Source organism: Pagrus pagrus (assembly GCF_965226575.1).
Source record: "Pagrus pagrus genome assembly, chromosome: 11".
Taxonomy (NCBI): Eukaryota; Metazoa; Chordata; class Actinopteri; order Spariformes; family Sparidae; genus Pagrus; species Pagrus pagrus.
Window position 1 is genome coordinate 18049559 of NC_140195.1, and position 25704 is coordinate 18075262.

The window sequence follows — 25704 nt, forward strand, 5'->3', positions numbered from 1 at the left end:
CAGGAAACAACCCACTTTCTACTAGAGCAAACACATTTCCCTTTCTAAACAGGATGCGACACCAACACCAGTCGACATTTATTTAACCTTCATCTTTATCTTATATTACCCGTCAGCGTCAGCTCTGCTCCGCTGTCATCGTCCCCTTCTTTCAAAAAGATTTTCTTAGCAGAGGGCACCTGCTCCTGGCACAGCCAACTGAGAATTATCCTAGCCTTCCTGCGTGAAGGTACCAGGATCAAAGTGCAACGACTTGACAGGAATGACGGATCAGGAGGGTTGGCCCGATTTGTCACATTGGAGGAATGGAGGAGGGCAGCAAATCTGTGGCTCATTATGAGTCCAAAGGTTTACAAATGCCTCTCAGTATCTCTTTCCAAGTGCTCGTAGGTCTAAAGTCCCCCCCCCGGAAAAAGCTCCTAAGCATTATCAAGCTTAAGTGCAATCTATTGGAGCCATAAATCTGTGACGCTATGGTCCAAATATTCACACTTAAAAAGGTCAAGGAGGAAATGTACAAGAGGTCAAACAAAATGTTGAAAGAAAGAAAAGAACATTGCTTGAGGTGGACAAACACAAACAAGCCAGTTTAAGTTGAATAAGAGAATCATTTATTTCACCATGAGCTGACGTGTAAATACTGTACACACCCATCATATTGACAGAGACAATAAAGAGGAAATAGTTTATTTCTGTAAAGAAAAGTGAACGTCTCGTCTTGGGACAATGAGTTGAGGGTTAGAGTCGCCTTCTCTGAAGACTTGACAGTTTAGGCTGTAGCTTGAGCCTGGGTGTTTTTGGCCAAAGCCTTCAGGTCTGTGATGCACTTGGCGATGCTCTCCTTCTCCTGAAAAACAAAACACACACAGATATTAAGTGACACCTTGTTGATGTGGGTACAAGAGAATAAGACCAGCAGGGGATCAAAACGTCAACCTAATAACTTTTTCAACTATTTAAACAGTTCTTTCTTTTCTCTCGTGTTGGCAGTAAATCAACAATGAAACAAAACTGATACCAATTTACTTTATTCAACAATTTATTTTTTTTGTTTTTCCATTTGCCAAAGGTCTAAAATGATTTCCGCTTTAAATGCAATCTAAAATTGGCAAAGCATAGATTTAAATCAGGAACTATCTGATCAAAGAAAACCTTATAAGCCCAAATGCAAGACTTTGTTTTTCGGGAAATTGTGTTTTCGTGGGGGGTGGGGGTCGTCTTGTAAGGACTAGATGTTTGACATTGTTCATGTGTTAGGGAATATTACATGGAGCGTGTACTGGTTTAACACTGGCTCCTACGAATGTGTCAATTTATGGGTGGTTTGTAGCCGTAATGTTGCTTGGCAAAAGAGTGTCTTCAGGTCTGTTTAGAGTGTCTCTTAGCGTTAGAAGCTTTCCTAAAAGTGTTTCATTAAAACAGTTTAACCTATAGTGTGTACTGTGTTGCTGCCATGGAGGAAATTACATCATGACAATACAAGATGAGTCAAAATTTAAAAAAAAAAACAAAGTAATTTTGAACACTTCCGCAAGCCTGACCGGAGTGTGTGAGCATGTGAGCTACACAAATTTATTATTTCATGGTTCACTTTTACAAGACGAAAGGCAGCAAAAGGATGGGAACACTTCTCCTTTTTGTTACTCTGTGCGGTGAATACATTTTTAGTTGGTACCAAAAAACTATTAAGGTATAATATGCAGCCATTAAAATGAAATGTTTGATCATAAAAACAATGTGTCAGGAATCAAAGTTGTTGTAAATTTAAACTGCAACAGTAACATAACACCATGACTGAGAAACAGCTGAAGGCTTTCTACAGTTTGACAAAAGAGAAAAAAACTGACCTGCTGAGGAGTGATGCTGCCGACGACGCTCTTCTCCACCCAATTGATCATGTGCTCCTGCTCCATTCTGCGGTGGAGGTCCTGCAGGGCGATCTGGTAGTCCATGCGCCTCTTTACCTCATTGGTCACCATGTGTAGTCTCTCTCTGTAGTTGGTCTCCAGCAGCATGGCCACATTGTTCTGAGAGAAAAAGAGGAGCGCTTGTAGTCCTTGTAACCACAATGTAGAAACACCTTGTCTACTCTTGTAAAATTGTAGGCAAATGTAAGTATTTTAAACGGACTAAACTCCTTCTTTACATCCTCTTAACACTGTGTTGCATATGTACATGTATCACTGCAGTTCAGTGAGAAAGCTAGCTGGTGTGTTGCATCGATCAGTGACAACTATCTTTTTATAGACCAAGACATTCATTCATTCATCACAACCATGGCAAGGTTTTTTGGCCACTCTGATGTTTTTACAATTTGTACTTGCCACCAGCAGAGGTCAATAATGTCCATGCGCACATGATGATGCTTCTTTAACTTGAGCTCAAAGTAAAAGGAGTGCTGGGCGACTACCAGCATCCACTATGGACTGATGTTTAAATTTGAAGTAGGGCAATACGAACAGTGAAGATATTGGATATTAAAATTGCTGCTTACCCTCTTAGCATCAAAGAGCATTGATCGTCCCTCTGCTCTCCACTGTTCCTTCTTCTCATCCTCAATAGCCTGAGCCAGGCTGGTCATAGCGACATCCTTCACCTCCTGAGCCTTAGCGACTTTATCCTGCCAACACACGCACAAACAAACAAACAAACACATACAACAGGGTCAAAGAGGTGCTCACAAAGGTTGTGCAAAAAAGAGAAGACCACCGATCTTTGACTGAAAGCCTGCAGCTTGTACACAAATCATCAATCTTACTTTAAACAGGACAATAAAATCGGGTGAATAAATTCATAAGATGAGAGATTATAATAGTAATAAGCATCCACACACTGCAATTTCCTATGATTAACCACAAAAAAGATAAACACAAATCCATTTGGTTGCCAGCTTACATCGTTCAGTTTGTCAGCAAAAGCTGCAACACCTGGACCAAATTTCTTGGCACCATAGATGATGATGGCGCCCATGGAGAGAGCAGCAAAGGTCTCATGGTTGATGATGTAGATTTCCTTGGAAAGCATGTAGAGGAGGAGGCCAGTGCCCAGCATGTAGGGTCCTAGTGAGAACAGGAAAACATGTAGAAGTTTGTCTTCGTTAATGACAATATGGGCGCACTTTGAATCGCACTTTCCTTTTACTTTCAGTATGTACTGCAGCTGCCCTTAAAAAGTAATTGGGATATACTACATCCCCATTACGGTGTGTCTTGAACTGTGACCCTCTTGTTCCTATATCTGGCGCAGCCTTAGCTCAAAATTTTGGGAGTGCAAAGAACACAGTACTTACACTCAAGTGTGCTTTCATCTGTCATTGCTGTGTCTGTCATTCTGTCAAATGAACTGTCAACTGTTTGTGTGCTCCCTGCTTTGTTTATACTTGTTTGTACAAATAACCTTGCCTTGTGAAACCATCTATAACTTTTAGTTGACACAATCCTATCCCAGGTATGGTGCTGCATTATTAAACTAAGGACAGAAGTCCGACCGTACCGTTTTGTAAGTTGCATGTAAAAGGTAAAATTGCTACCATTTAATGAAGAGTGAATAGATAAAGTTGTACTTAGGAGATTGTCTTTTTGCAACAAAATTAAATGACCACATGTTAAATCGTGCATCTGGTCACTGACCTGTGACTCCAGTTTTGGGGTACAGGAGCTGGAAAAGCTCCTCTGGGATGATGCCATGACGGACTTTGCCTGCCTTCTCTGGCAGAGGGGGCACTGGGGCCAGACTCTGGGACGTTGTGTGCAGGGAGCGAGATGCCTGGACCAGACTGTGGGAGACAACATTATTAAAAGCTTTTCAAGGGCCAATCGTCATAGGATTTATAGTTGTTGTTGCTGTTAAAACATATGTTAATAGCAAATACATCTAACAAAATAACTTTGAGAGACACATACCCAGCTCCAAGGGGGCCGCTGCCTTTCAGGGCGCTGGCTGCAAAGAGGACAAACAATGACATTAAATCAGGGCTGCACTAATGTATGTTTTCATTCATTCAAGTATGTTTAATCTGTTGGTAGTTTTCTTGATTAATCACACCTCTCTCAAACTGCTTTAGCATATTCTGACCATTATAACCTTCATAAAAGGCAGGATTTTCTGCACAACAGTTGTGGTAGCCAAGTTTCACTGATAAACTAAAAAAAGGCTAAATAACTTGGCTAAACAATGCCAAAAGTCAACAAAAGCCCAGGTACAGTATGTCCTAATGACAGCATGATTTCAACTAAATGTCTGGTAGCAGTTCGACTGGCTTCAAATGAGCAACTTATGAAATCATTAAAATAAAATCACGCTGTTGGTTTACCTGCATTGTCATGTTTTTACTTATTTAAAGCGTAAAGGGCACAACACGTAGCAAAGCTAGCTGTCAAAAGGTGACACTTGCAGGCGTGTAGAGGTAACGCTAGCTAAGTAGCTTTGGTCTGCAACCGTTAGCTATCGTCATGTTAACTTAGCTGTAACGTATTGAAAGTTATGTCTGCTAGAAATAGAGAAAATGCAACACAGACATGAGCAGTATCAATGACTGTTGAAACAAACCTCTAAGTAAAATACTAGCTACAGCTTTAGAGATTATACTTTGCTTGTAGCTATCTATAGCTAGCGTTAGCATGTCTCTCATTCAATCCGCGGCCTTCACTTTACCCTTCAGCTTCACATTCACTTTAAAATTCTGTTTCTCCTGCTTGACAGTTGGTTTACACCAGAAGTGGTTTTAAATAATCATGTCAAAAGTAAAATAAGTGCCTACCTGAGACAATGACGAGTCTGGACAGCATGTTTGTAGGATGAAGTGCCAAGTTCTTGCTACACCGGGCACCCTTGTTTCGGCCTCTTCGTGCCCTTCTGCAAAGAGCCGTGAGTATGGCGGAACCACGAGATATCCGGCTGAAACATCGCGAGAGTAGAGCAGCGCTCCGATTTTTAGAGTTGTTCAAAGAAGTGACCACTAGATGGTGCTGTTTACTGATGATGTTGGATTAATTGGGGTAGTTAAGGTATGAAGAGGATTTGAGGTTATGCATGATATTAAAATGCAGTGTTTTGGGGTTAATTCATCTTGAACATGCTCATGATTTAAATTAAATCTGACAGCAAGTAAGAAATGAACACAGCCTGTCGGTTAGTTTAATGCAAATAACACATACATAGACACCACCAGCAACTAATGAAGCTGTCAATTGCAGTTGTGCAGTCATATACAACTGCATCAGCTCAGACATTCACCCATTTTAATGAAAAATGAGTCTGCTGTTATGAAAACATTCAAATTTCCAAGAGGCAGCCACACACCAGCACACAGCTCACAACTCTCTCTCCCAACTGGTGTGCTTTATCCCAGACTGCAAGGGGAATTGGCTGTGTCTGTGTGTAATCTTGGGGCCCACCCGTGAATGGCATCAGTTTGGTGCGAGTGGCTGCTGAGATAGAGGAACATATGACGCGGCCGTTCTCTTCACTTCCTGTAAAAATTTATGCTCAACAGAAACAGCTACATGTGAAACACAGACAAAACCCCCGGAGCACTACCTCAGAGGGGCAAGAAAATAGATAACCTCTTCAAGCACCTCATGAAGACTTTTCCCTCCTGAAAGAGATGGCGTTGTAGGTAAGCTCTCCTATGACTTTCTGCTTGTTAAGCAACATTTTGTCTTTGCATTATCTTGTGCATTTTCCCTCCAGGGCCTAGCCTGTCTTCGATAACTCTGGTACTCAGTGTTAAAAGTGTTGTTTTTTTATTCAACAATAATGCCACTGCTGCAACATCTACTTCTGCATATAATATTACCACTACTAAAAAAAAACATACTAGTATTACAAGAGCTGCTACTACTGTTGCTGCTTCTACTACAATTCACCGGCATGGTTCACAGAGAAATGCATGTCTCGACAACACGAAGCATCTTAAATGTGAGCGATGCCGCTTGAGGTTTGCATTTTGTGTGTATTAGGCTCACTTACTTTTGCACAATCACTAACTTTATCTGCTTATTTTCCCCGAGAATAAAATATCAGTGTTTGAGAATGACACAAGTATGAGAGCATATTTCAATCACTTACAATGTTTTACATGAATATGAAAAAGAAAGTATATAGTTATGATATCCTGATACTTTGTCGTTTGTATGCTCAGTCCACCTCCTAATCATTCAGTCCTGTGTCTGCTCTGTTTTTGCCACTTCTCTCCTGTCATTTCAGATCCAGCTACTCCTCTACCACCACTCCCATCAAATGACCTTCCCCTGCCTGCCCGCTACCCTTCACACTTTGCCTCTTTTTTGCCACGAATAAACTTTACTCTTACCTTCCCGTCCTTCAGTCGTGCACCAGGCTTCAAACCTGGTCACCTGCTGGGCCTTCACACTGTCATGGCTGCCCTGGCCGCCAGTGGAATACAGCTCTACCCAGTAAACTGTGACTTTGACCAAATAGTGGCGATCAGAGCAGAGAGACATGAGCACCTGCGAGGACGTAACAACGTGACTTCATGTCGCAGCCCTACGAGAGGGTTAAACACAAGACTGATAAAGGACGAACTGAAGGAAAAGAGGCAGCAGGAGTTTCTGAGGAGGAGATCAGTGAGCCCAGAGCAGCGTGGTTTGAAGTCAACAAACCGTTTTTGGAAGACAAAACTTTCGACGCCATTTTCAATGAAACCTCACAGCTCAATCAGCAAGTCAGAGACATTTCATACAAATATTCAAAATACTCCCACAGCTAATGGACATCCAGTGATGATTTTAACGCCAAGCAGCAGCGTTACTGATGGCCCAAGCACCAGCAACTGGGTAAACACACAGCCTTTGATATTAATAGGGGTGTTAATCCACCAAATCCATGTTTCATCTCTTCACGTCCTGCGGTTTCTTCTCTCTCCTCCTGTCGTCAGGCTTCATTATGGTCAGAACAGGTGACAGTGACGAGGCAAGAGAAAGGCCAGGCAGGGACACAAGCATCTACCTCCTCGAACCAGCACATGAAGAGCACAGAGAAAAGAGAGAATAGAGGTTAGGGTAAACTTCTTCTCAGTTGCATGACATTTTGACTGTCACATCATTTTTGCTATTTTATTCTAAAATTGGTGTTTGTTTGCTTTGTTGTTGTTTTTTGCTGCCTCTCAAAGCTCAAAGGACGAGCATCAAGACATCCATCCACACAGAAAAGATGCACCAAAAAGTCTCCGTCCAAACAGAAAATATTGTCCAAAGAAGGAAAATGCGAGAGACCAGCGTGCAGACAGAGTGAGTTTATTTTAAATCTCCTTGAAACCCTGATCAAAACATCAAATCTCTAATGTTTCATCAGAGACAGCTGGGATCAGTGTTTCATATTACTATAATGAGATGTCTTCTTCTGTGCAGGTCTGGTCTTGTCACCATCAAGGAGTCAGTAAGTGTGATTTATTCCCTGGAGTATTATATCCAATTTGCATGTTTCAAGAAAAGATTTACCAAATTAAACTGATTTTCTTCTCTCATTATAGGATGTTCAGCTGTTGGCCGACTGCTTGCAGGTAAACTAACTGATTCCTATCAGAATCCATCCTGAGCCGAGTTTTGTTTTTGTTTATTTGACACGTTAACATTTGATAAATGAAATAACACATTCTCCCTTTCACAAATGGAAAGTTGTTGAAACTTTATAATACAGCCCAAGATTTCAGAGTGAATGAATCAAAATGTGAATTAACTCTGACTGGTACTTGAGTGTACATAAAGTGGAAGAAAATCTGATTATATTGCTTGTAGGCTGTTTTATAAAGTGTTATCTTAAATTAATAAGTAAGCAAAACTCACCTTTACCCAGATAAACACACTGCCAATATTGATACAACCTTACTTGGTCCATTAGCTTAAGGTGGCTGGCAAATGTTAGCTACATTTTGTTGTGGAGCAGACATACTGTTACGTTACAATTAACAATTATCATTATCCCAATAATTGTCATCGGTGGCTGTTATTAAGAAAAAGTTTTTCCTTTGTTTGTCTGAGGCTAGTGAGTTCAGTATGACAAGTATGGTGGCTAATGTTAGCCACTGTTAGCAAACGTTAGCTACATTTTGTTGTGTAACTGAAGTTAGTTTATGACTCTTTTCTCCAATGTGCTACTGTTACACTACATTTAACCATATATCATTACCCCATAATTGCCATGTTTTGTCTGTTAGTTAGACAGTTTTGCTTCGCTTGTCTGAAGCTACTTGGTTTGGTATGACCAGTAGTTTATAATGGCTAATGTCAGCATACTTTTACATACATTTTGTTGTGTAGCTGACATTATTTTAAGCTTTTGACTCTTCTGTTAATGTAAGTGTTACACTATTAACTGTTTATCATTATTCTTTAATTGTCATTTGTGGCTGCTATCGACCAAAATTGGATAGTTTTGCTTTTGTTTGTCTGAAGCTGGTTTGGTTTGACCAGTAACTTAGTAAAATGGCTTATGTTTGCAAACTTTACTTAGCTTTTGTTAAGTAGTCAAACTGACATCATTGAAGTTAGTTTATGACTCTTCTCCAGTGTGTAAATGTTACACTGCAATTTACCATTTATCCTGAAATCACAATCGTCAATTTTGGCTAATAATTGCTTTGTTTGTAGGCATATGCTAAGAAGCTAGCAGATACTGTGACCTGTAGCTTATGGTAGCAAATGTTAGCGTAGTTTGGCTGACATTACTGTAAGCTTGTGACTTTATGACACTTTTCTTCTTAGTTTTTATGTTCTGAACTATAAAATCCTGAAATCAATGTACTTCCTTTCGATGTTCGACCCACAAATAATTACTGTTTCATTTCCACCCTGTGCATGACATGATAGCTGATGTAGTGAGCAACATTTATTTTAACTGTGAGTATAAAACCACAACAGAAGATGTTGTCTAACTTTAGTTACACTCAACTAACTTCCTTCTTCTCTCTGCTTTCTGTCAGGAGGCCCTGTGGAGAGAGGAGGCAGTGAAGAAGAAGCTGGCAGCCCTCCAGGAGAGCGTGTCGAACCTGATGAACTCCTCCAACAAAATATGGACCGTAAGACTCTCCGTCTGTATGCACAGGCTGTTCACTTAAATCAAACACACCCCAAGTGTCTTGCAGTACATCTTCCAAATACCAAATGCATTATTTCTCATTTTAAAAGGTCATGTTGGCGCTGTTCATTTTGCTTTGGTGGCCTGGTTGATATAACAGAAAATGTCTCTGTCACAGTCTTGAACACAGCAGTGTGGCAGCTGCTACATCAGGAAGGCCCTGTGGTTTGAAGCTTCCTGCTTCCGCTCAAGCCTTTACTGCATAGGACGAGTGCAAGTTGCCATTCTTATACAGGAAGGGTGTGGTTGTCAGTAGCAGTAAAAGGTGCTGAGCATCCTCATTAGCTTTCTTTTTGCTTCTCTGGCTGTAATGAATGAAAGAGAAATATTGGTGTTTCCCTTTTTTTTGTTTTTACACTGTTTTTTATTTGGGTTTGAACAGCTGAAGATCTAGAAGTTTAAATGCTTCTTATCATTTAAATCATCTTATTCTTATCATCTGAAAATTCTCTCTCACTCAGGTATGTTACCATCTGGCAACTTGTATATTATTTTCCACACTCGGATATGCAGGACATTGTGATTTCTTTCTTGAGGCTCACACATGCTGCAAGTTCCCTCTGTGCACCAGTGAGCACAGGCAGTGAAAGAGCACACTGACACATATTTTGGTACATGAAGCATTCATTTTCCATCTGCAGGTTACAGCGTGACAGTCAGTCATTTCCTCTCTAACCCACACAGGCTCGGTGCAGTGAAGACCTGCTGAGAAACAAGATAAAGGCTCTGGAGGCGCAGCTGCAAGTCTGTCTGCAGGTAAGAAGAGCAGCTGCTGCTAAAGGAGTATCTCGTCTATTTTATATTTCTTTGCAACAACTCAAAAATGTTTTTCTTCTAAAAACAACCTGCTCTACACTTTCACCCTGTCTGGCAGTTATAGTGCAGTGTGCTCACTGTGGTTTTGGTTAACGACTCACCCGGTAAGTGTTCGTAGGTCTAACTCAGCAGTGTTTTGTCCTCCATAGAAGTTTCCCAAGGATGGAGTGAAGAAGCTGATGATACAGATGGAGAAGCAGAAGCTGGTGTATGAGGAGAAGGCTGTGGTCGCCCTGCAGAAGGTTACACAGGAAAAAACTGAGGCGCTCACCAAGGCTGAGACAATGAAGGTGAGAAATCTAGCTTTGGAGCAAACACTGAATTATTTGGTGGCAGATTTTTTCTGCTGATTTACCAAAAAAGCTATTTTTGTCTTCAGGAAGCGCTAATTACAGCAAAGGCGGAGGCACTGAGATGGCAGAGCCTTTATGAGGAGCTGAAGCTGAGGTCTGGACAACTCAGGGAGAACCAGCTCCTCAGCAACGAACAGCTGCAGCAGCTGCACAGCCAAGTGGAGGTACAGTAAGGCCTGTGTCCATGTTGGATGGTCAGAGGTTTTAATGAAAAGTTTTGTAACATATGTGTCCTGTGCAGCTGTCCCATGCCAGAGAGGCTGAGCTGAGGGAGGAGGTGGTGTCATTAACACAAGAGAGGAGGGAGCTACAGTACAACACTTGCCTGCTGGAAGAAGACAACCAGATGTTAAGAGAGGAAATCCAGCACCTCAGAGGCAAGACGCTCGGACCCGAGAGTCATGGTTTGCTTTCCTGAATCTGTAAAGGTTCAGTGTGAAGTAATTGTCGGATTGCTTCCTGTTTCCTAGATGGCAGCAATGAGAGCGAGGACTTCATCCTGCAGGGGCGTCTGGTGTCAGAGGAGGCAGAGCCACAGCTGACGGTGAGGAGGGACTCTCAGGTGGAGGAACAGCTCCGTCACACTCAGGAGAAGCTCCGACTCAAAGAGAGAGAGGTAGAGTGGGGATTTATCACAGCACACTGCAGCACACTCACATCTTCATGTTTAATCGTTACAATGACGTGTTTCACAAAATAATATATACATGAATCCACACTAGATAAGCCAAAGATGATTAGAGCTGCGATGATTAATCAATCAACCATCAGCTATTAAATGAATTACCAACTATTTTCCTTTAGTCCTTCATCCAAGAAAAACAAAAATTCAATATTCTCCTCTTAGATGTGAATATCTTCTGGTTTCTTTCCCCTTTTATGACAGTGAACTGAATATCTTTAAGTTGTTGTGGACAAAACAAGACATTTGAGGACGTCACATTGGGATTCGGAAAATAATCAGAAGATTAATTGACAATGAAAATAATTGTTGGTAAAGATGAGACCCACTTCACTTCGTGTTGTGCAGAGACTGATGCATTGTAAGAAATCAAATATACAGAAATAGTGAGAGATGCATTAAAAATATGAACAAAAGGTCGAAATATATTTTAGTGAATCATTTGTGTTTCAGGCATATTTTTTGGAAAAATCTATTTCTCCATTTTGTGGCCAAAAAATCTTAATTAAAGGCAACTTCAACTTTCTACCTTTGCAAATGTATTTTAATTGATTATCAAATACATACAGAAATATTCATAGTGATGCTTTTAATATTACCTGCCTTTATTTCTGGAGATCATTTTAGGCATAAAGGGACATTCTGCCACATCTGACTTTACACACACCTTTAAAAAATGCATTTCTAAAGATTTACATCAGTGGAAATGGATTTTTGATAAAATAAGGTTTCATACAGTTTGTGTTCTTTACATATGTTGTGGACGTGTGTGTGTGCGTAGTGCGAGGAGTTGCAGACAGAGCTGCATGCCATGGAGCAGGAGTGTCAGTCCAGCCAGGCCCGGCTGTCGCAGTGCAGAGACGAGCTCCGGCAAGCTGGCCATCGTCAGCGGAGACCGGTGAGCTGTGTGTGTGTGTGTGTGTGTGTGTGTGTGTGTGTGTGTGTGTGTGTCTGCATGGGGAATTTGAATCTGACCTTCCACTGCTCAAGTGCTCTGAGGTGTCCTGATGTTGTTATGAGTAGTTTTACACTTTTTGTACCTTTATGTGTTTCACCTTTATGACCTCTTGCTGCAGTGATCATCAGACTCTGACTCGCTGCTCATCCTGTATGTACATCACTGCAGCAGCTGTATAATGAGACTTTCTCCCCTCCTTGTTCAGACACCGCGTGGCTCCTGGTGGAAGGTGTGGATGTTCTTCCTTCTCCTCCTCGTCGTGGCGCTGGTTGCCATGTTGTGGCTGTGGTATCCTCCTTTCAGGGAGCAAGCTGAAGACCTGTACTCAGACATAGAGACACGCATCAAAGACTATCTCATGGAAATGGCCTCTCCTCTACATTCAGGCTGTTTTAGACCAATGTGACAATCAGGAATATTATTTATGTTGTATTAGATTTGCATTTCATAGGAACTCTGGGAGTGTGTGTGTGATGTGAGTTAATGTTGTGTTCAAGTGTAAAAAAAATAATATTTAAAACATGTTTAAAGCACTATCAGCTCACACGTTGGCTGATGTTAATGAGATTTTAAGACAATGTGATTTGATAATAATAATACATAAAGGAAGTATTCTTTGTACTGTAAACAGCATTTTTAGTTGAAAGCACCACCTCAAATTATTAAAGTATTATTTTCAGCTGTTGTAATGGAGTTAATGTCAGTGCTATGAGATATTTGTGAGTTGTTTTCTGTTGGCAGTTAAGCACTCAATAAAAGAGCCATTAGTGTTTTATATTATAAAAAATAAAGAAATGTTGTTATTTTAACACGTGATACTGTTTGTCGAGTTTTCTTGAAAAACATGTTTTAATTCTTGGTCAGACAGTTTAAATTAAAGTGTCACTGGTTATAGTCTTGGTTTTTATTGTGCTTTGGGTTCAGTTTAGTGTAAAACACCTGAGATCTCCAGAGTGAAGTCAGTTTCTCTGATGTATCTTATTGCATCTTACACAAGGAAACACAACATGGGACTCTGATGACATCACTTGCTGTCTGACCTTTACAATGATATCACTGATTAGTGAGGATCTACCTTCAACATCCACTGGCCAACACTTATTCTCCAGAGTTTGACATCAGTATAAAACAATATTGTTTGATCATTACTGATCAACACATGTACATACAGTTATCCACAAGCAGCATTTTAATATTGTATCTGGTTGAGCTGGAACACATTTTAACTGCTTAAACTATTTAATCTTAAAAAAACACAACATATTGAAAGATTTCATCATATGTTTCAGTTTTTAAAAAAATGCTGTCAAATAAATGTACTGAATTTTGTTCTGACTTTAATATTTGTCTCTGAAACGTACTAGAGTGGAAGAAAGTAGCAGGAAATAGAAATATTGAAGAAAAGTACTTAAATCAATAAATGCACTTTATTACATTCTAACAAAGCATAACATTGTTTCTGTTATTGCACTATAACAGGATACGCTTTTGTGAAGTGTGTCAATGAAGAGCTGTGCAGTTTTAAATAAAGATGTTTGATGTATCCTTTATTTCAGTTTCTGTTCGCTTATATCAGGATTTGTCTTAAAAAACGTTCATGTCCTCTGAGAGACAGACACATTTAACAGACACAACAGTAGTCGAAGCAGACTTTCACAGTGCGTGCCAACATTTATCAGATAACAAACGACTCAGACAAACTGCTGCTGGTCTCCACGGAGAAGTTTTCAGTATCACTTTATTACTTTTTTCAGTTTGTCTTGTATCGATTACGAAGCTCGTGACAGAAAACGTATTGTCTACAAACATTACATGAGCAAAAGAAAACAATAAGATGATTTTGTAGTCTGAGTTATAAATAAAAATGATTTCCGCTGCAGATTTCTGAAAATCACCCTCATCTCAGTTAACACCAGCTGTCAGCGCTGATTCTCTCAGCGATGTGATGGTGCTCTGTGGTAACTACCAGCTGCTCATGTCGATGCTAAAATGGCAGAATGATGCACAAATGTTCATGAAACTGACAGACATGACCCATGGCACCATCTATTGTCTGATTACACTCAAACTTAGAGACAAAACCCACTCAGAGCAGCACTGAGTGGGGTGCTATTGTTCATTGTATTCGGTGGTTATTTTAACTGTTCCAGATAAAGCTCCATTCTCAACATGCACTGACGCAGCACATCCAGCACACAGATCTGCAGCTCCTGTCTTTCACCCACGTTTACCTGCATGTTCCCCAAATACACGGCAGGTCATTGAAGAGATGGATCTTTGCTGGGCCGGGGTCAGTCTCCTGGTGAAACTGGCACTCAAGGTAAGAGCCTGTGGAGGAGCGAAGAGGTCTTTGTAGCGTGTTTCACAACGTGACAAAGAGGATCTTGCCAAACTCTTCTTTCCTTACAGGGTGGTAATCCTTTGCAAAGATGAGGACTGCAGTTCTGCTGTTTGTTGTCGGGTTGTCTGTCTTGAACATCACAGCTGCCCTGAAGATCTGCGCTTTCAATGTTCAGAGCTTCGGTGAATCGAAGGCGAACAACAAGAAGGTCATGGGAATTCTACTAAAGGTACTTTTATGTCTGTGAACACGACAAGTAGAGCAACATCCACGTGATACTACACGGCTGACGGATCTTTTTCCTTCTTCTTTTGCTCCCGAGATTCTCTCTCGGTGCGACTTGTGTCTGATTCAGGAGGTCCGAGACTCTAAAGGAGAAGCAATACGAGCTTTGGTGAAGGATCTGAACAGGTACAAGCTTCCATGGGTTCAAATTTAAAGGATCTGGTGAATCTCCAGTGGAATAAAACAACATTTAAACTTATATTCTTTGTCAGCAGATATGACAAATCCAACTCATACTCCTACGTGGAGAGCGAAAGGCTCGGGAGGAAAACCTACAAGGAGCAGTACGTCTACATTTACAGGTAGCTTAATCAAATATGACCCCTTTGCTGTTTCCGCTCAGATTCACACGACATCCTTAGGTTAATGTCATCTTTTTCCTCTCTCGTCCTCTCCAGGAACAATGTGCTGAGGGTCAAAGAGCACTATCAGTATCCTAAACAAGACGTTGAAGGGACCAATGATACAGATGTTTTCTCCAGAGAGCCTTTCATCATTCGCTTTCACTCCCCCACGACATGTACGGTGAAACATCATGAGGCATCAGTGGAATTAGACATCAGTACATACTGGTACCCCAGTTATGATCTGAGGGCAGTTTCACAGTTTAGATCAGGCTAATGGACTTCAGATAAACACCGAAACTCATTTATTTGAATTCTTTGGTAAATACGGACTTTTTTCAAACTGAAAAACATGATGATCAGATGAAAAAGCTAAACCAAGCAGAATGGTAAACACGGCAGAGGTCAGACAGCCAGAAACAAAGCTGGGTTCATCACAAGTAAGAAAGACACTGAGTGGATCTGAAGGGAGAAAAGAGACATTTGCACGGACAAACAGAAACCTGGATATCACTAAAGATATGCATCTATGTTCCAATGGCAGGAAAACACTAGTCTGCATGCAAACACATTCATTTTGGATGTGTCATATATTCTTGTTTTTCGTTGAAGTGGTGAAGGATTTTGTCCTGATCGGGCAGCACACGTGTCCCAGAAACGCCATGAAGGAGATGGACCAACTGTACGCTGTCTTCAAGGGAATTCACAAGAAATGGAAGACTGATGTAGGTTCAACCATTTTTACTCATTTTGGTCATTTATCTCATGTTGGTTTCACATTATGACGGAAGCCATGAGTAGTTTTGATCCGTCAAACTTCCCTTTTTTGCTTCCTTTCGGTTCACCCAGAATGTGATGATCTTGGGGGACCTGAACGCCGCCTGCAGCTACGTCACCATCAAGGGCTGGAAAGCTGTGCGCCTGAGGAGTGACCCCAAGTTTCAGTGGCTGATTGGAGACGAGCAAGACACCACTGTCCGTGAGAAGACACACTGCGCCTATGACAGGTCAGTGCTCTCAACCATCACCTAACATTTACACTTTCTATAATAACATGATATGATTATTATAAGTGCTTTATTACATTTTCAAACAGGATCATTGTCCATGGACGTGAGATTATCTCCTGCATAGTGCCAGGTTCAGCGCAACCGTTCAACTTTAAAGAGAGCTTCCATCTCACAGAGGAGGAGGTGAACACGTCACACACAAACCTTTCTTCAGCTCATTTATATGTTTCAAGGGCGACAGGTCAATAGGGCATTTTTCACTCTTAGATGTTTAAATATGCAGACAAGACATTGTCTAATTAAAATGTGTGCTAATTTGCATACATTTCATGAGCAGAAATCTGAACAATGGATGAAACCAGGTTCAGAACTGTTGTTTGATTTTGTTGACATATTAAACTCGAAAGATTCAACAGAGGGAATTTTATATATCTCTTTTTATCACTCTAAAGTACAAAAAAAGTATCTAACATTATACAAATCAGGCTCTGAGTGATGTATCAACAAACCTCTCTGTTTTGAGAAAAAAGCCTTTAAAGGAATAGTTCACCGTTAATGTAAATTCAGTCATTATCTACTCACCCCCATGCTGATGGTGAGTCAGGAGAAGTTTAGTAGTCAACAAAAAGTTTCTGGAGGTTCACAGCAAAACAGTGTTGCAGCATTCTCCTAAACAACTGAAGTAGATGGGGACTCCTTTAATGGCATGTATTGTACATACATTTTTAAACAGAAAATGGTGATTAGGGTAAAAATCTTGACTAATATATATAAAACTTCCCCAGTTGATTACTTGCATTCAAACAATATTTTTGCATTTCTATTTCTGAAATGTCCAGAACAAAAATCTGAAGTAAAAATGAACTTTAATGTGTATTTTGGATGTTTTTTATCACTAGTCTGAAAGAAGACATCTCAAAATTGACCAGTCATCTGTATTTTCACCTTTTAAACTGAACTTTAATCCTGTTCTCTCGACGGCACTTTAGGCTCTTGAGGTGAGTGATCACTTTCCTGTAGAAGTTGACCTGAAGCCCAACCACCGCTACCTCCTCCGCAATGAGCTGTAAGACCCCTCAGGACCACCATCAACAAACAAGAGTGCCTTGATTTTAACTGTAGTTTTATTTAATTTTAGCTGTTAAAATAAATCAAATTACCCAACAGAACATTATCTGATAACAAGTGTTCTTTTATAACGGCGCCGCTGCACTCAAACACCAATAAACATGAGCTGTTTCAGCACGAAGGAACTGCGTGTTCGACTGCGGGAGTTTTTTATTGTGCATCTGAAACCAAAACCACATCAAAGCTGACATCATTTCATGAGCTCAAGAAGGTAAGTTCCTGCAGCAACACAAAACATAACTTTTGTCATTTCTACTTTTAGAGACACATTTTAAACACCTTTATTCGATTATCTTCAGTTTTACGGTCAGTTTACGTAATGCAGACATCTTTAGTCACTTAGTTCAATGAAATGTTTTTAGTTTTAATGTGCAATTTATGCACCGTCTGTCTGACAGGAAGCCACTCGCAGCGACAACAGATGAGAGGTACTCTGCGTTCTCTTCCTTTCTGAACGAAGACAAGTTCTGTGGCAATGCATTCAAGTCTGTGTTGATTTAGCTCCTACTTTATAAGCAGTTGTTTGAATTGTTTGCAAAGATGGAACAAGCTTTTGCTGATCTACTTAATGATGCATTTTCAGGTAAGAACTATGTCTTGTTGATTGTTTTTTTACTTTTTTAAAACTATTTACAAAAGTATTTCAATTTCAAATGCTGATGTTGTTGCAGAAACAACTGCTCCGTCATTCCCGGATGGAGATTTGGAGTATGAGAATTTAAATTTTGATGAAAACCTCGAGGAGGACAAATTAGGCCTCTCTCATGAAAATTTACCAACAAAGGAAGACGAGGCTCTGCACCAGGAAGCAAGTGCTCAAACTGCAGTTTTGTCTAGCATGGAAAGTAAAGACACATACATGTCTAAAAATGTAGATGACGAGCAGTCTGGTGAGGAGGACTTTCAAGGCGGTGGGTTCAAAATACCAGAGGAGGATTACACAAGCTCAGATGGAGAGTCTGAACAGGAAGGTTCTGTCTCTGGAGAGGATGAAGAGGATACGGGAACAGGAGAGAAACCAGGGGAATTGTTGAAGTCGGTCCACTGCGGCGCCGAGTTTTGCAATGGTAATAAAGAGGACAGAATCTTTGCTGAGGGACAACCTCTGGCCCCAGAGGGTGCCGAACACACTCAAGTTAGAAACGAGGAGCAAGGTGAGAGCGAGAGTGATGAGGAGGTGTCCTATTTTGAGCGAGTCCCTGAACGTGGCAGCGAGATGATGACAAAAGGTGACGGGATTGAAGAGGACGAGCGAGAGAGGGAAGAAGAAAAGGAAGAGGACTCATCTGACTCTGAGTGTGAGGGCATGAAAATCGAACAAGAAGACAATGTTCTGGAGCAGGAGGTTGAAAATCCTTACGGGGACGCTCCAACGAAAGCCAGTCTGGAGTTTCCAGAAATTTCAGATCAAAACCTGCAGGATCTCATCGCTGAAGTTGATAGTGAGGAGTTTGTAGAGAAAATGAAGGATTTCTCAGGGGAGGAGCACCAAGAGGCCGGTGAGAGCTTTGCAGACTACCCCTCAGACTTTTCTTCATATGAGTATCTAGAGGATGGAGGAAAGAATCAAGAAAGTGATCACCAGTCAATTGTAAAGCAGGAGGACACCGATGAAGAGGTGGGAGATGAGTATCTGTACAGTGTAGATTTAGAGGTGGATGCTGATAGGTTCAGAGGGAAAACAGAGATTGTCGAGCACACATTGAGATGTGATGATGCAGGTGAGAGTGATTCCTACAGCTCGAGTGAGGAGGATGAGGTCCAAGTAAAGACGAGCGATGATGAACCCTTAGAGAATATGTGTCTGCAAGATCTGGAAAACAACAAGCAACTGGAGGACGGTGATATCAGTGATGTGTTTGCCAGGTGGAGCACAGCTGAGGACAGCACAGACTTCAACATAAACTGGAATCTCGACATGTCAACAACTGATACCCTTCTGTCTGAAGAGCTGTTAACCACAGAGGATTCAGACAAGGCGGAAACACTGCTTTCACGTGTGACTCAGCATCCTGCCGAAGAAGAAGAAAACACCTACGCATCGGTACGGAGAGAGGACGCAAAAGCCACAAGCCCCTCCAACCAGGGATCCCTGGATGACGGCTTCTTCTTCAACACTGAACTGGAAGCCTCTGGGATCTCCGAGCTGGGACAGCTGGGAGACGACGAGTACGAAGAGGAGAGGAACTGGGAGCAAGAGCAGGAGAGAATCAAGGCTTTCTACGAGTTTTATGATGACAGTGACGGAGAGACTGGAAGAGAGGGTGAGTGACTGAGAAGGTTATCACCTTTAACAGTGTTGTATGCAACCACAATTACTCTGTCTCCATTTCCATTTCTTTATAGGAAGGCAGATAAAAGTTCAGTTTTGTACAGATCCACTGTCTCAAGTCATTCGCTATGAAACTGACAGGTAAGCCGAATGTTTATCAAACTTTTGGTTTTTTTCTTGAACAGTGGCTTTAAGCTGAGCTGTGATGGATCCAAACATAACTGTGTCTGCTTTTCTCAGCAGTGACAGAGATTCACTGAGCAGCTCCACAGACGGGGAGGAGGACCTGAGCTCTGCAGAAACATCTGAGGTTTGTAGGAGTGTAAATGTTGGCACTGTATGTTTCTGCAAACCAAAGATATGTTGACATTTTACATTTCATTTTTCAATTTTATGTTGTGACAACACTGTGCTTAAGGGCTGGTTAGGTTTAGCCACATAAAAAGACTAGGTTAGGGTTGGGAAAAGATGGTGTTTTGCTGTAAAATACCTGGTTTTGTCACCACAAAAAGGGCGCCACAAAAAAGAGATTTCATGCTTACAAATGTTGAAACACCATCTTGAACAGTGGTCTCCAGTTTGGCAGCCATCTCACCCAGCTGTAATCACACCTTTCAAGATAAAAGTCATCTGTTATTATATATTGCAAAAACTTAAAATGGCAACATTTTATTCTGGTAACTGGGCTGGGGAACACACATGCACCCTAAATTCACACTAAATCAATTGCTTTTCTTTTGCCCAGGAACTGAGGGAGCCTGATGCCACCACACAAATGACACCTGTTTGTGATCCCCCAAGTCTTCAGCTACCAGAGAATATGCCTGATCTTCAGCTAACAGAGGATCTGCCTGATCTTCAGCTACCAGAGGATCTGCCAGATCTTCAGCTACCAGAGAATCTGCCTGATCTTCAGCTAACAGAGGATGTGCCAGAGAATGTGCCAGATCTCAGCAACACACACATCATTACCAGGAAACACAAAGTGTGTACACACTGGTCTATACTCAGCATTCACTTTGTTCATGTGTTCCTCAATTGTTTGGTTAATTTGACCTCTCTGTCCTGTCCTTTGTTCCTGCAGTGTCTCAACATGCTGAAGCTGACCCTGAAGATGTGTATGGTGGTGGTGATGGGACTGCTGATGTTCTGGTTGGCCACAGACCAAGCAGGCTGGCTCAGCCCAGCTTCATTCTTTTAGGGCAGAACCTTGTTTTGGTCTTTAAAAACTTGTTCACTTGCTTACTTATAATAAAAGATAAATTCAACATGACAGTATTGTAGTGTAAAAATGTAGTGTAAAGTGCTGGACATTCAACCGTGTGCACTGTTAACTGTAATACGCAATTTTGTGCTTAATAAATATATATCTTTGTTTACAATGATGCTGACATATTTGTTTAAACCATATCAGTCGTGATTCCATTGTTTTTGTTTTTTTAAAAACACAGATTAAAAAGATAAGAAAAAGAAAAAAATTAAATAGGTCTAAGTGTAATTAAAATGTTGTGGACACATTTACTCAAGTACTGTACTTCCATTTTCTACTACTCTTTACTTCCACTACAGTACCCTTATAGCGCAAATATTGAACTTATTATTCCACTTAAATTTTTTTCTATAACTTTAGTTACTTGCTACTTCATAGATGATATAGATTGGTGACTTCATCGGCAGAAAACGCTGAATATTAGATACTATAATTAGCCAGACCATGCAACAACAAACATGTAAATGGTGTATAATTAACCTTTTACTTGTGTTTTTGATGTTAAAGTACATTTAATGTCATATACTTTATGACTTTAAGTAACGTTACTATTCCTATGGATGACTTTCACTCTTATCAAAGTAACATTTTAAAACAATATCTTTACTTTTACTCAAGTAGGACTTTTGGGCACTTTTTACAACACTGGTTACTGATTAAACTGTAAAGTGGTTAAAATTAGTTGTACACAGACCAGGTACAACATTGACCTAAATGTTGCTACATGTTTATACATCAGTAATAATACTCTCAAAAATGAAAAACAATATGACACTCATAATGTGAGCAAAGTGAGTTTGTACTTACTCAAGTGCTATTGTGATGGCATAACTTTAACTTGTAGTTGAGTATTTCTACATAGATACTCTACCTCTTTAACAAAAATCCAGCTGCCTACGATATAGCACTTAGAGAAGATACTCTACTGTTACTTACTACTCTTACTTAAGTAAAATATCAGCTATTAGCCATTAAAATCATTGTCCAGCTGATGGCGCTGCTTTATTTCTAGAAAGAAAAAAGAAAGAGAAGGACATGGCAAGCGGAAGCGGAAATGATGTACCATTTCACTGAAGGTTCGAATGTTCCTGACACCTGGTCAAAGATCCGAGGGCGGGGTTTAACGTCTCAATGCTTCTCAGCTGCTGGTTGACTCCACAGCGGGACGTCCCTGCACAAAACGAACGCCACTCTCGGTGGGAGGAGTTACGGTTGTTGTTTCTTTTTTGGCAACTGAAACTAGCGCTACAGCTTGGCAGAAGCCAGACCGCACCAACACAACACAAAACAGAAAGCTCAAGGATTAAATCAAGACAAAGCAATGTCTTCACTAAGCAGCATGTCCCCGGAGGAAATCAGCGAGCTGCTCGATGAGTACGGGATAAAGCACGGGCCTATAGTCGGTGAGTGGTCTGACTCAACGGTCACTTTGCGCCCGTTTTTGAATCATCGCTCACGGCAGCTAACTTCACAGGCCTCCCCCGCCAGTGTGGAGTTAACAAGTTTACTGGTGGTAATGGTTGAATTTCTATTTATTTGTTTGTGTTCATTGTCTCTCCAATTTACGTTGTGTGTGACTGTTTTTGTACCGAGGCTCCACCAGAAATCTGTATGAGAGGAAGCTGAAAGAGGCCATGGCCAAAGACAAGAAGGAGAGAAGAGTGAAACCATCGCCTGACAAGACCTACTACAGAGAAGAGGGTCAGTTTCACTTCTACTCCTGCCTTTTATCCACACTCTGATCAACAGTGGACACTAACACTGGACTCTGACAGATGCATGCACAGCCCGTGTAATCAAGTGTTTATAATCTCACAGTACTCAGAGTTTACAGTTACAAGTGGTTCACTTAAAATGTGTTTCCACAGGGTGGTTAATACTCCTCGTTTCAAGGAAATGCATCTTAATATAGAAAATCTGTTCAGTGTCCTTTTAAAGGCATAGATGACATTTACACCAGGGACGCTGGGTATGTCTGCCACTATTTGAAATGACCTCATCACCCTTTGAAAGCATAATCAGTTTGAAATCTGCTTTAAAAAGGATTCCCTCATTATATTAAATGTTTATTTCTCATCTGAGCCCTTATGTCCCCACCGCTTTTCAACACAAAGTGACATCTTTGAGGAAAAGTCTTTAAAAATCTATATTTATAACTGAAAACATTTTGCCAGTAGTCTCCAGAGTATTGTTACAAACAAATCATGAAGTTATATGAATTATATTTATCAATACATAAAACCCAGCAAAACAAATGTAGCATGACCTGCCACACACTACAGCATTTATGGCCAAAGCTTATTTACAATGCCCGTTCAAATGCCTTTTAAAATACATAAAACTCATAATAGGTAAAGTACAGTACAAACATAAAGTGTAATAAAACACCATAAAACACAACATTTAATAAGATGATCAATTACTCTGTCCATTACATTCTGCAATCAACATTTACTTAATAATGATACACTGAAACTTGTCTATTGCCAGATTAAGAATGAATGTGAGAAACATTGTAAAAGTAATGTTCGCTTACTTAACATTTAGCCTTTTGTTTGTGTTTTCATTTCAGAGGATGAGGTCACATATGTTTACAGAGCACCTGTAAGTATCGTTCATACTGTTTTCTTTGTTGTGTTTTGTGCTTTTTTAAATGTTTTATTTAATTAGTTTCTGTGAGTAAACATACCTAGAGCATTCATGATATTGGGGGTAGATGCATGTCAGTCTTGTGTCTTGTGGGCATCATTCCACAAGGAAACTTATGCATGTGTGTGTCTGAGGCTACGCTACTTGTTGGGTGTTGTATAGTACATCATATTTAATGCCAGCCATATATATTTATATATATTTCAATATATTTTTGCTTAGCTGCCTGAAGGCAAGGAAATAAACATAAATATTTGATGAAGACTGTTGGTAAAAAAGGCATTTTGTATGAACTACTAATAATATGATGAATGAAATGTGGTTTAATTCTTATTTGTTCTCTAATCTGAGTGCAAATGTAAATTAAATGCAGCCGCAGTAAAAGCCACTGGGCATAATAGGTATGAAATGCTCATATCAGCAATGTTTTAAGTTTTACTGTTTATTATCACTGCTTCACATTTTGCAGGTGAGGAGTGATGGTGCTGGAGACAGGTCAGTTCTCTTATAAAAACTTGATCAACTCCAAACATTCATTGCCTTTCTTCTATTTCAGTAAATCAAATAACCAAGCATAAATATAGTAATGACTTTTTTCTTGTCTATCTAGTGGGACATACATGAGGTCAAGACCAGACTGGTCTGAGAGGGAATATGATCAACAGTAAGTCTTAATTTGTCAAGTCTTTGCACTAGTTGTTGGTGATGGGTAAAACAGAACCATCTCATGTGTACTGTTTCATCTCTCTCTCTACAGGACGTCCTACTCAAGCTACTCGAGCTCAAAGCCTGCATACAGAGGAAAAGATTTGGTTGATGAGTAAGTGTGTTTATACAAGGTCGAGTAGTGTCACATTGATGTTAGTTTGTGTTTTTTAAGAATCTTTTATTGCACATACAAGAAGACCTCCAATAAAACAAAGTGTTATTCAACTACATCAAATCAGTACAATTAGAGAAACTATTCTGCAATGAATTAAGTGGTGGAATGTAACCAAGAACATTTGCTCAAGTTCTTTTCTCAGAGGATAAATTCACCCAAAAATGAAAATTTTAAACCAGATTTGTTTTGTTTGTTTACCTGTTTATTAAGTCCCTGATATGCCTATATGTTATGGTATTGACAGCAGTTTGGTGACAAAAAATACTGGTCAAAACAAGTAATTTTGAGATTTCAAATCATGCGCTGTAACATAATTCCTCTTACTTCCTTTCCAGGCCCTACATGTACGACACGCCCACCACTTACAAAAACTCTTTGAGATCAGCTCCCATGAAGTCCGGTCAAGATGCTCCGAAAACTCCCAAGTCGTCTCGCCTCATCCCACTGTGGGTTCAGTTCGTGTTCTTCCTGGCGGTGGCCGCCTTCCTCTACATTGTTTTTACCAATATGGAGACAAATGAATCCTTCAAAGGAATCAATTGATCCTTTTACTTTTGTGCTCAGTTTATATGGGTTTACACTATCCTTTGTTATGCATTTTAATTCAAGGAATGTATTTTGGTTAATGCCTTTATTTAAGACATTGCTAAAATTGTGGTTGATGCAATATGTGTGTGGTTTATAATTGTGGTTTTTTGCTTGCTTTTGCTTATATGTAAAATACACAAATGTCAAAGTTTTAGTACTGCTAGGATAGATGATGCCGCTTTAAAAAGGAAGACTCACTCAAAAATACACAGAATTTCACATCAACGCAAATTTTTGTTGAGGTGTAATAAAACAAAAATGTAAATTTGAGAAACCATTAGGAATTTATTTTTTCACCAGATTTTATTTTTTAAAAATTGTCTCTCAAAAAAAGACAGTCAGGCTTACGGCGCAGTGTGTATTGATCGACCTGTATCAAAAGGTACTGCAACAGATATATTTAGCTTCCCAAAGTTTTAATTTGTCAATGTTAAAGTACCTGGTAAAAAGCTCGTCTATTGTCTGTCTATGATTTCATCTGTTTTGTTAATATGAAGATCACCAAATATTTAAAGTTTGTATAATCTTGGAGTACAACAATGCTTCCTTTTTTCAGTTATCAGAAATAATTTAAAGTACAGTTGGGATGGTTTTCAGACCAGCTGTAATACAAGTGCCTCAGTGTTTTTTAGGCATAATTTGGATAAAATTGTTCATGTTCTTTCAGTGTTTAATAAGAAGTTGGGGGAACGTTTTATCTTGGGGTAAAAATCTAAAATTGCACTGTTTATACAAGCTGTAATTCCATGTTTATGCTTTGTTTCAGCAAAGTCAAATCAGAGATATCACTTTTTTTTTTACAACATTAATCCAACTTTTACATCCTGTAGAGTTTGTTTTGTATTGATGTTTCATGAATGAGATTATAAAAGAATTTGAAAATGTAAACATTTGAAGCTTTGTGTTATTTATTCAAGTGCAAGATTTGAAATGTTTAAATAATTGAGGGTATAAAACAGATGAACCACGTTATGCATTTTCTTAACAGCTTTTTCCCTTTATGAAGTTTGATCTAATGCTATAAATCAA

At 39.9% G+C, this 25704-nt stretch overlaps 5 protein-coding genes across 8 annotated transcripts; 4 read left to right on the plus strand and 1 right to left on the minus strand.

The window, feature by feature from the left end:
• Positions 1 to 588: 588 nt before the first annotated feature.
• On the minus strand, positions 589 to 4915 carry atp5pb (ATP synthase peripheral stalk-membrane subunit b). The gene is made up of 7 exons (XM_084366766.1): positions 4760 to 4915; positions 3903 to 3939; positions 3630 to 3775; positions 2896 to 3059; positions 2495 to 2620; positions 1848 to 2027; positions 589 to 847 (listed from the first exon to the last, which is right to left on the minus strand). The coding sequence occupies exons 1-7, from the start codon at positions 4785 to 4787 to the stop codon at positions 770 to 772; spliced, it is 759 nt and encodes a 252-aa protein (XP_084222892.1). The 5' UTR covers positions 4788 to 4915; the 3' UTR covers positions 589 to 769.
• Positions 4916 to 5017: 102 nt separating this feature from the next.
• Positions 5018 to 12664, plus strand: traf3ip3 (TRAF3 interacting protein 3). 3 transcript variants are annotated; one of them, XM_084366764.1, is made up of 14 exons: positions 5018 to 5617; positions 6208 to 6797; positions 6899 to 7016; positions 7133 to 7250; positions 7371 to 7398; positions 7493 to 7522; positions 8942 to 9037; positions 9781 to 9852; positions 10062 to 10202; positions 10292 to 10429; positions 10507 to 10642; positions 10736 to 10881; positions 11729 to 11845; positions 12111 to 12664. In XM_084366764.1, the coding sequence occupies exons 2-14, from the start codon at positions 6378 to 6380 to the stop codon at positions 12309 to 12311; spliced, it is 1761 nt and encodes a 586-aa protein (XP_084222890.1). In that variant the 5' UTR covers positions 5018 to 5617; positions 6208 to 6377; the 3' UTR covers positions 12312 to 12664. The 3 variants fall into 3 exon arrangements, with proteins under 3 accessions (XP_084222890.1, XP_084222891.1, XP_084222889.1); XM_084366765.1 differs by having other exon boundaries at positions 5018 to 5613; XM_084366763.1 differs by lacking the exon at positions 5018 to 5617 and having other exon boundaries at positions 5632 to 6797.
• Positions 12665 to 14334: 1670 nt separating this feature from the next.
• dnase1l1l (deoxyribonuclease I-like 1-like) lies at positions 14335 to 16955 on the plus strand (the record flags this gene model as incomplete). Its single annotated transcript, XM_084366273.1, has 8 exons — positions 14335 to 14475; positions 14569 to 14657; positions 14747 to 14833; positions 14930 to 15051; positions 15488 to 15600; positions 15725 to 15882; positions 15972 to 16068; positions 16875 to 16955. The coding sequence occupies 8 exons, from the start codon at positions 14335 to 14337 to the stop codon at positions 16953 to 16955; spliced, it is 888 nt and encodes a 295-aa protein (XP_084222399.1).
• Positions 16956 to 17415: 460 nt separating this feature from the next.
• Positions 17416 to 20654, plus strand: LOC311265008 (uncharacterized protein). 2 transcript variants are annotated; one of them, XM_084366287.1, is made up of 6 exons: positions 17416 to 17596; positions 17685 to 19277; positions 19360 to 19426; positions 19526 to 19595; positions 20031 to 20270; positions 20370 to 20654. In XM_084366287.1, exons 1-6 carry the CDS (start codon positions 17554 to 17556, stop codon positions 20484 to 20486), a joined length of 2130 nt encoding a protein of 709 aa, XP_084222413.1. In that variant the 5' UTR covers positions 17416 to 17553; the 3' UTR covers positions 20487 to 20654. The 2 variants fall into 2 exon arrangements, with proteins under 2 accessions (XP_084222413.1, XP_084222414.1); XM_084366288.1 differs by having other exon boundaries at positions 19529 to 19595.
• Positions 20655 to 21755: 1101 nt separating this feature from the next.
• On the plus strand, positions 21756 to 25563 carry LOC311265278 (uncharacterized protein). Its single transcript, XM_084366760.1, has 7 exons — positions 21756 to 21958; positions 22149 to 22256; positions 23128 to 23159; positions 23674 to 23699; positions 23815 to 23868; positions 23962 to 24024; positions 24423 to 25563. Exons 1-7 carry the CDS (start codon positions 21877 to 21879, stop codon positions 24628 to 24630), a joined length of 573 nt encoding a protein of 190 aa, XP_084222886.1. The 5' UTR covers positions 21756 to 21876; the 3' UTR covers positions 24631 to 25563.
• The last annotated feature ends 141 nt before the right edge of the window (positions 25564 to 25704 follow it).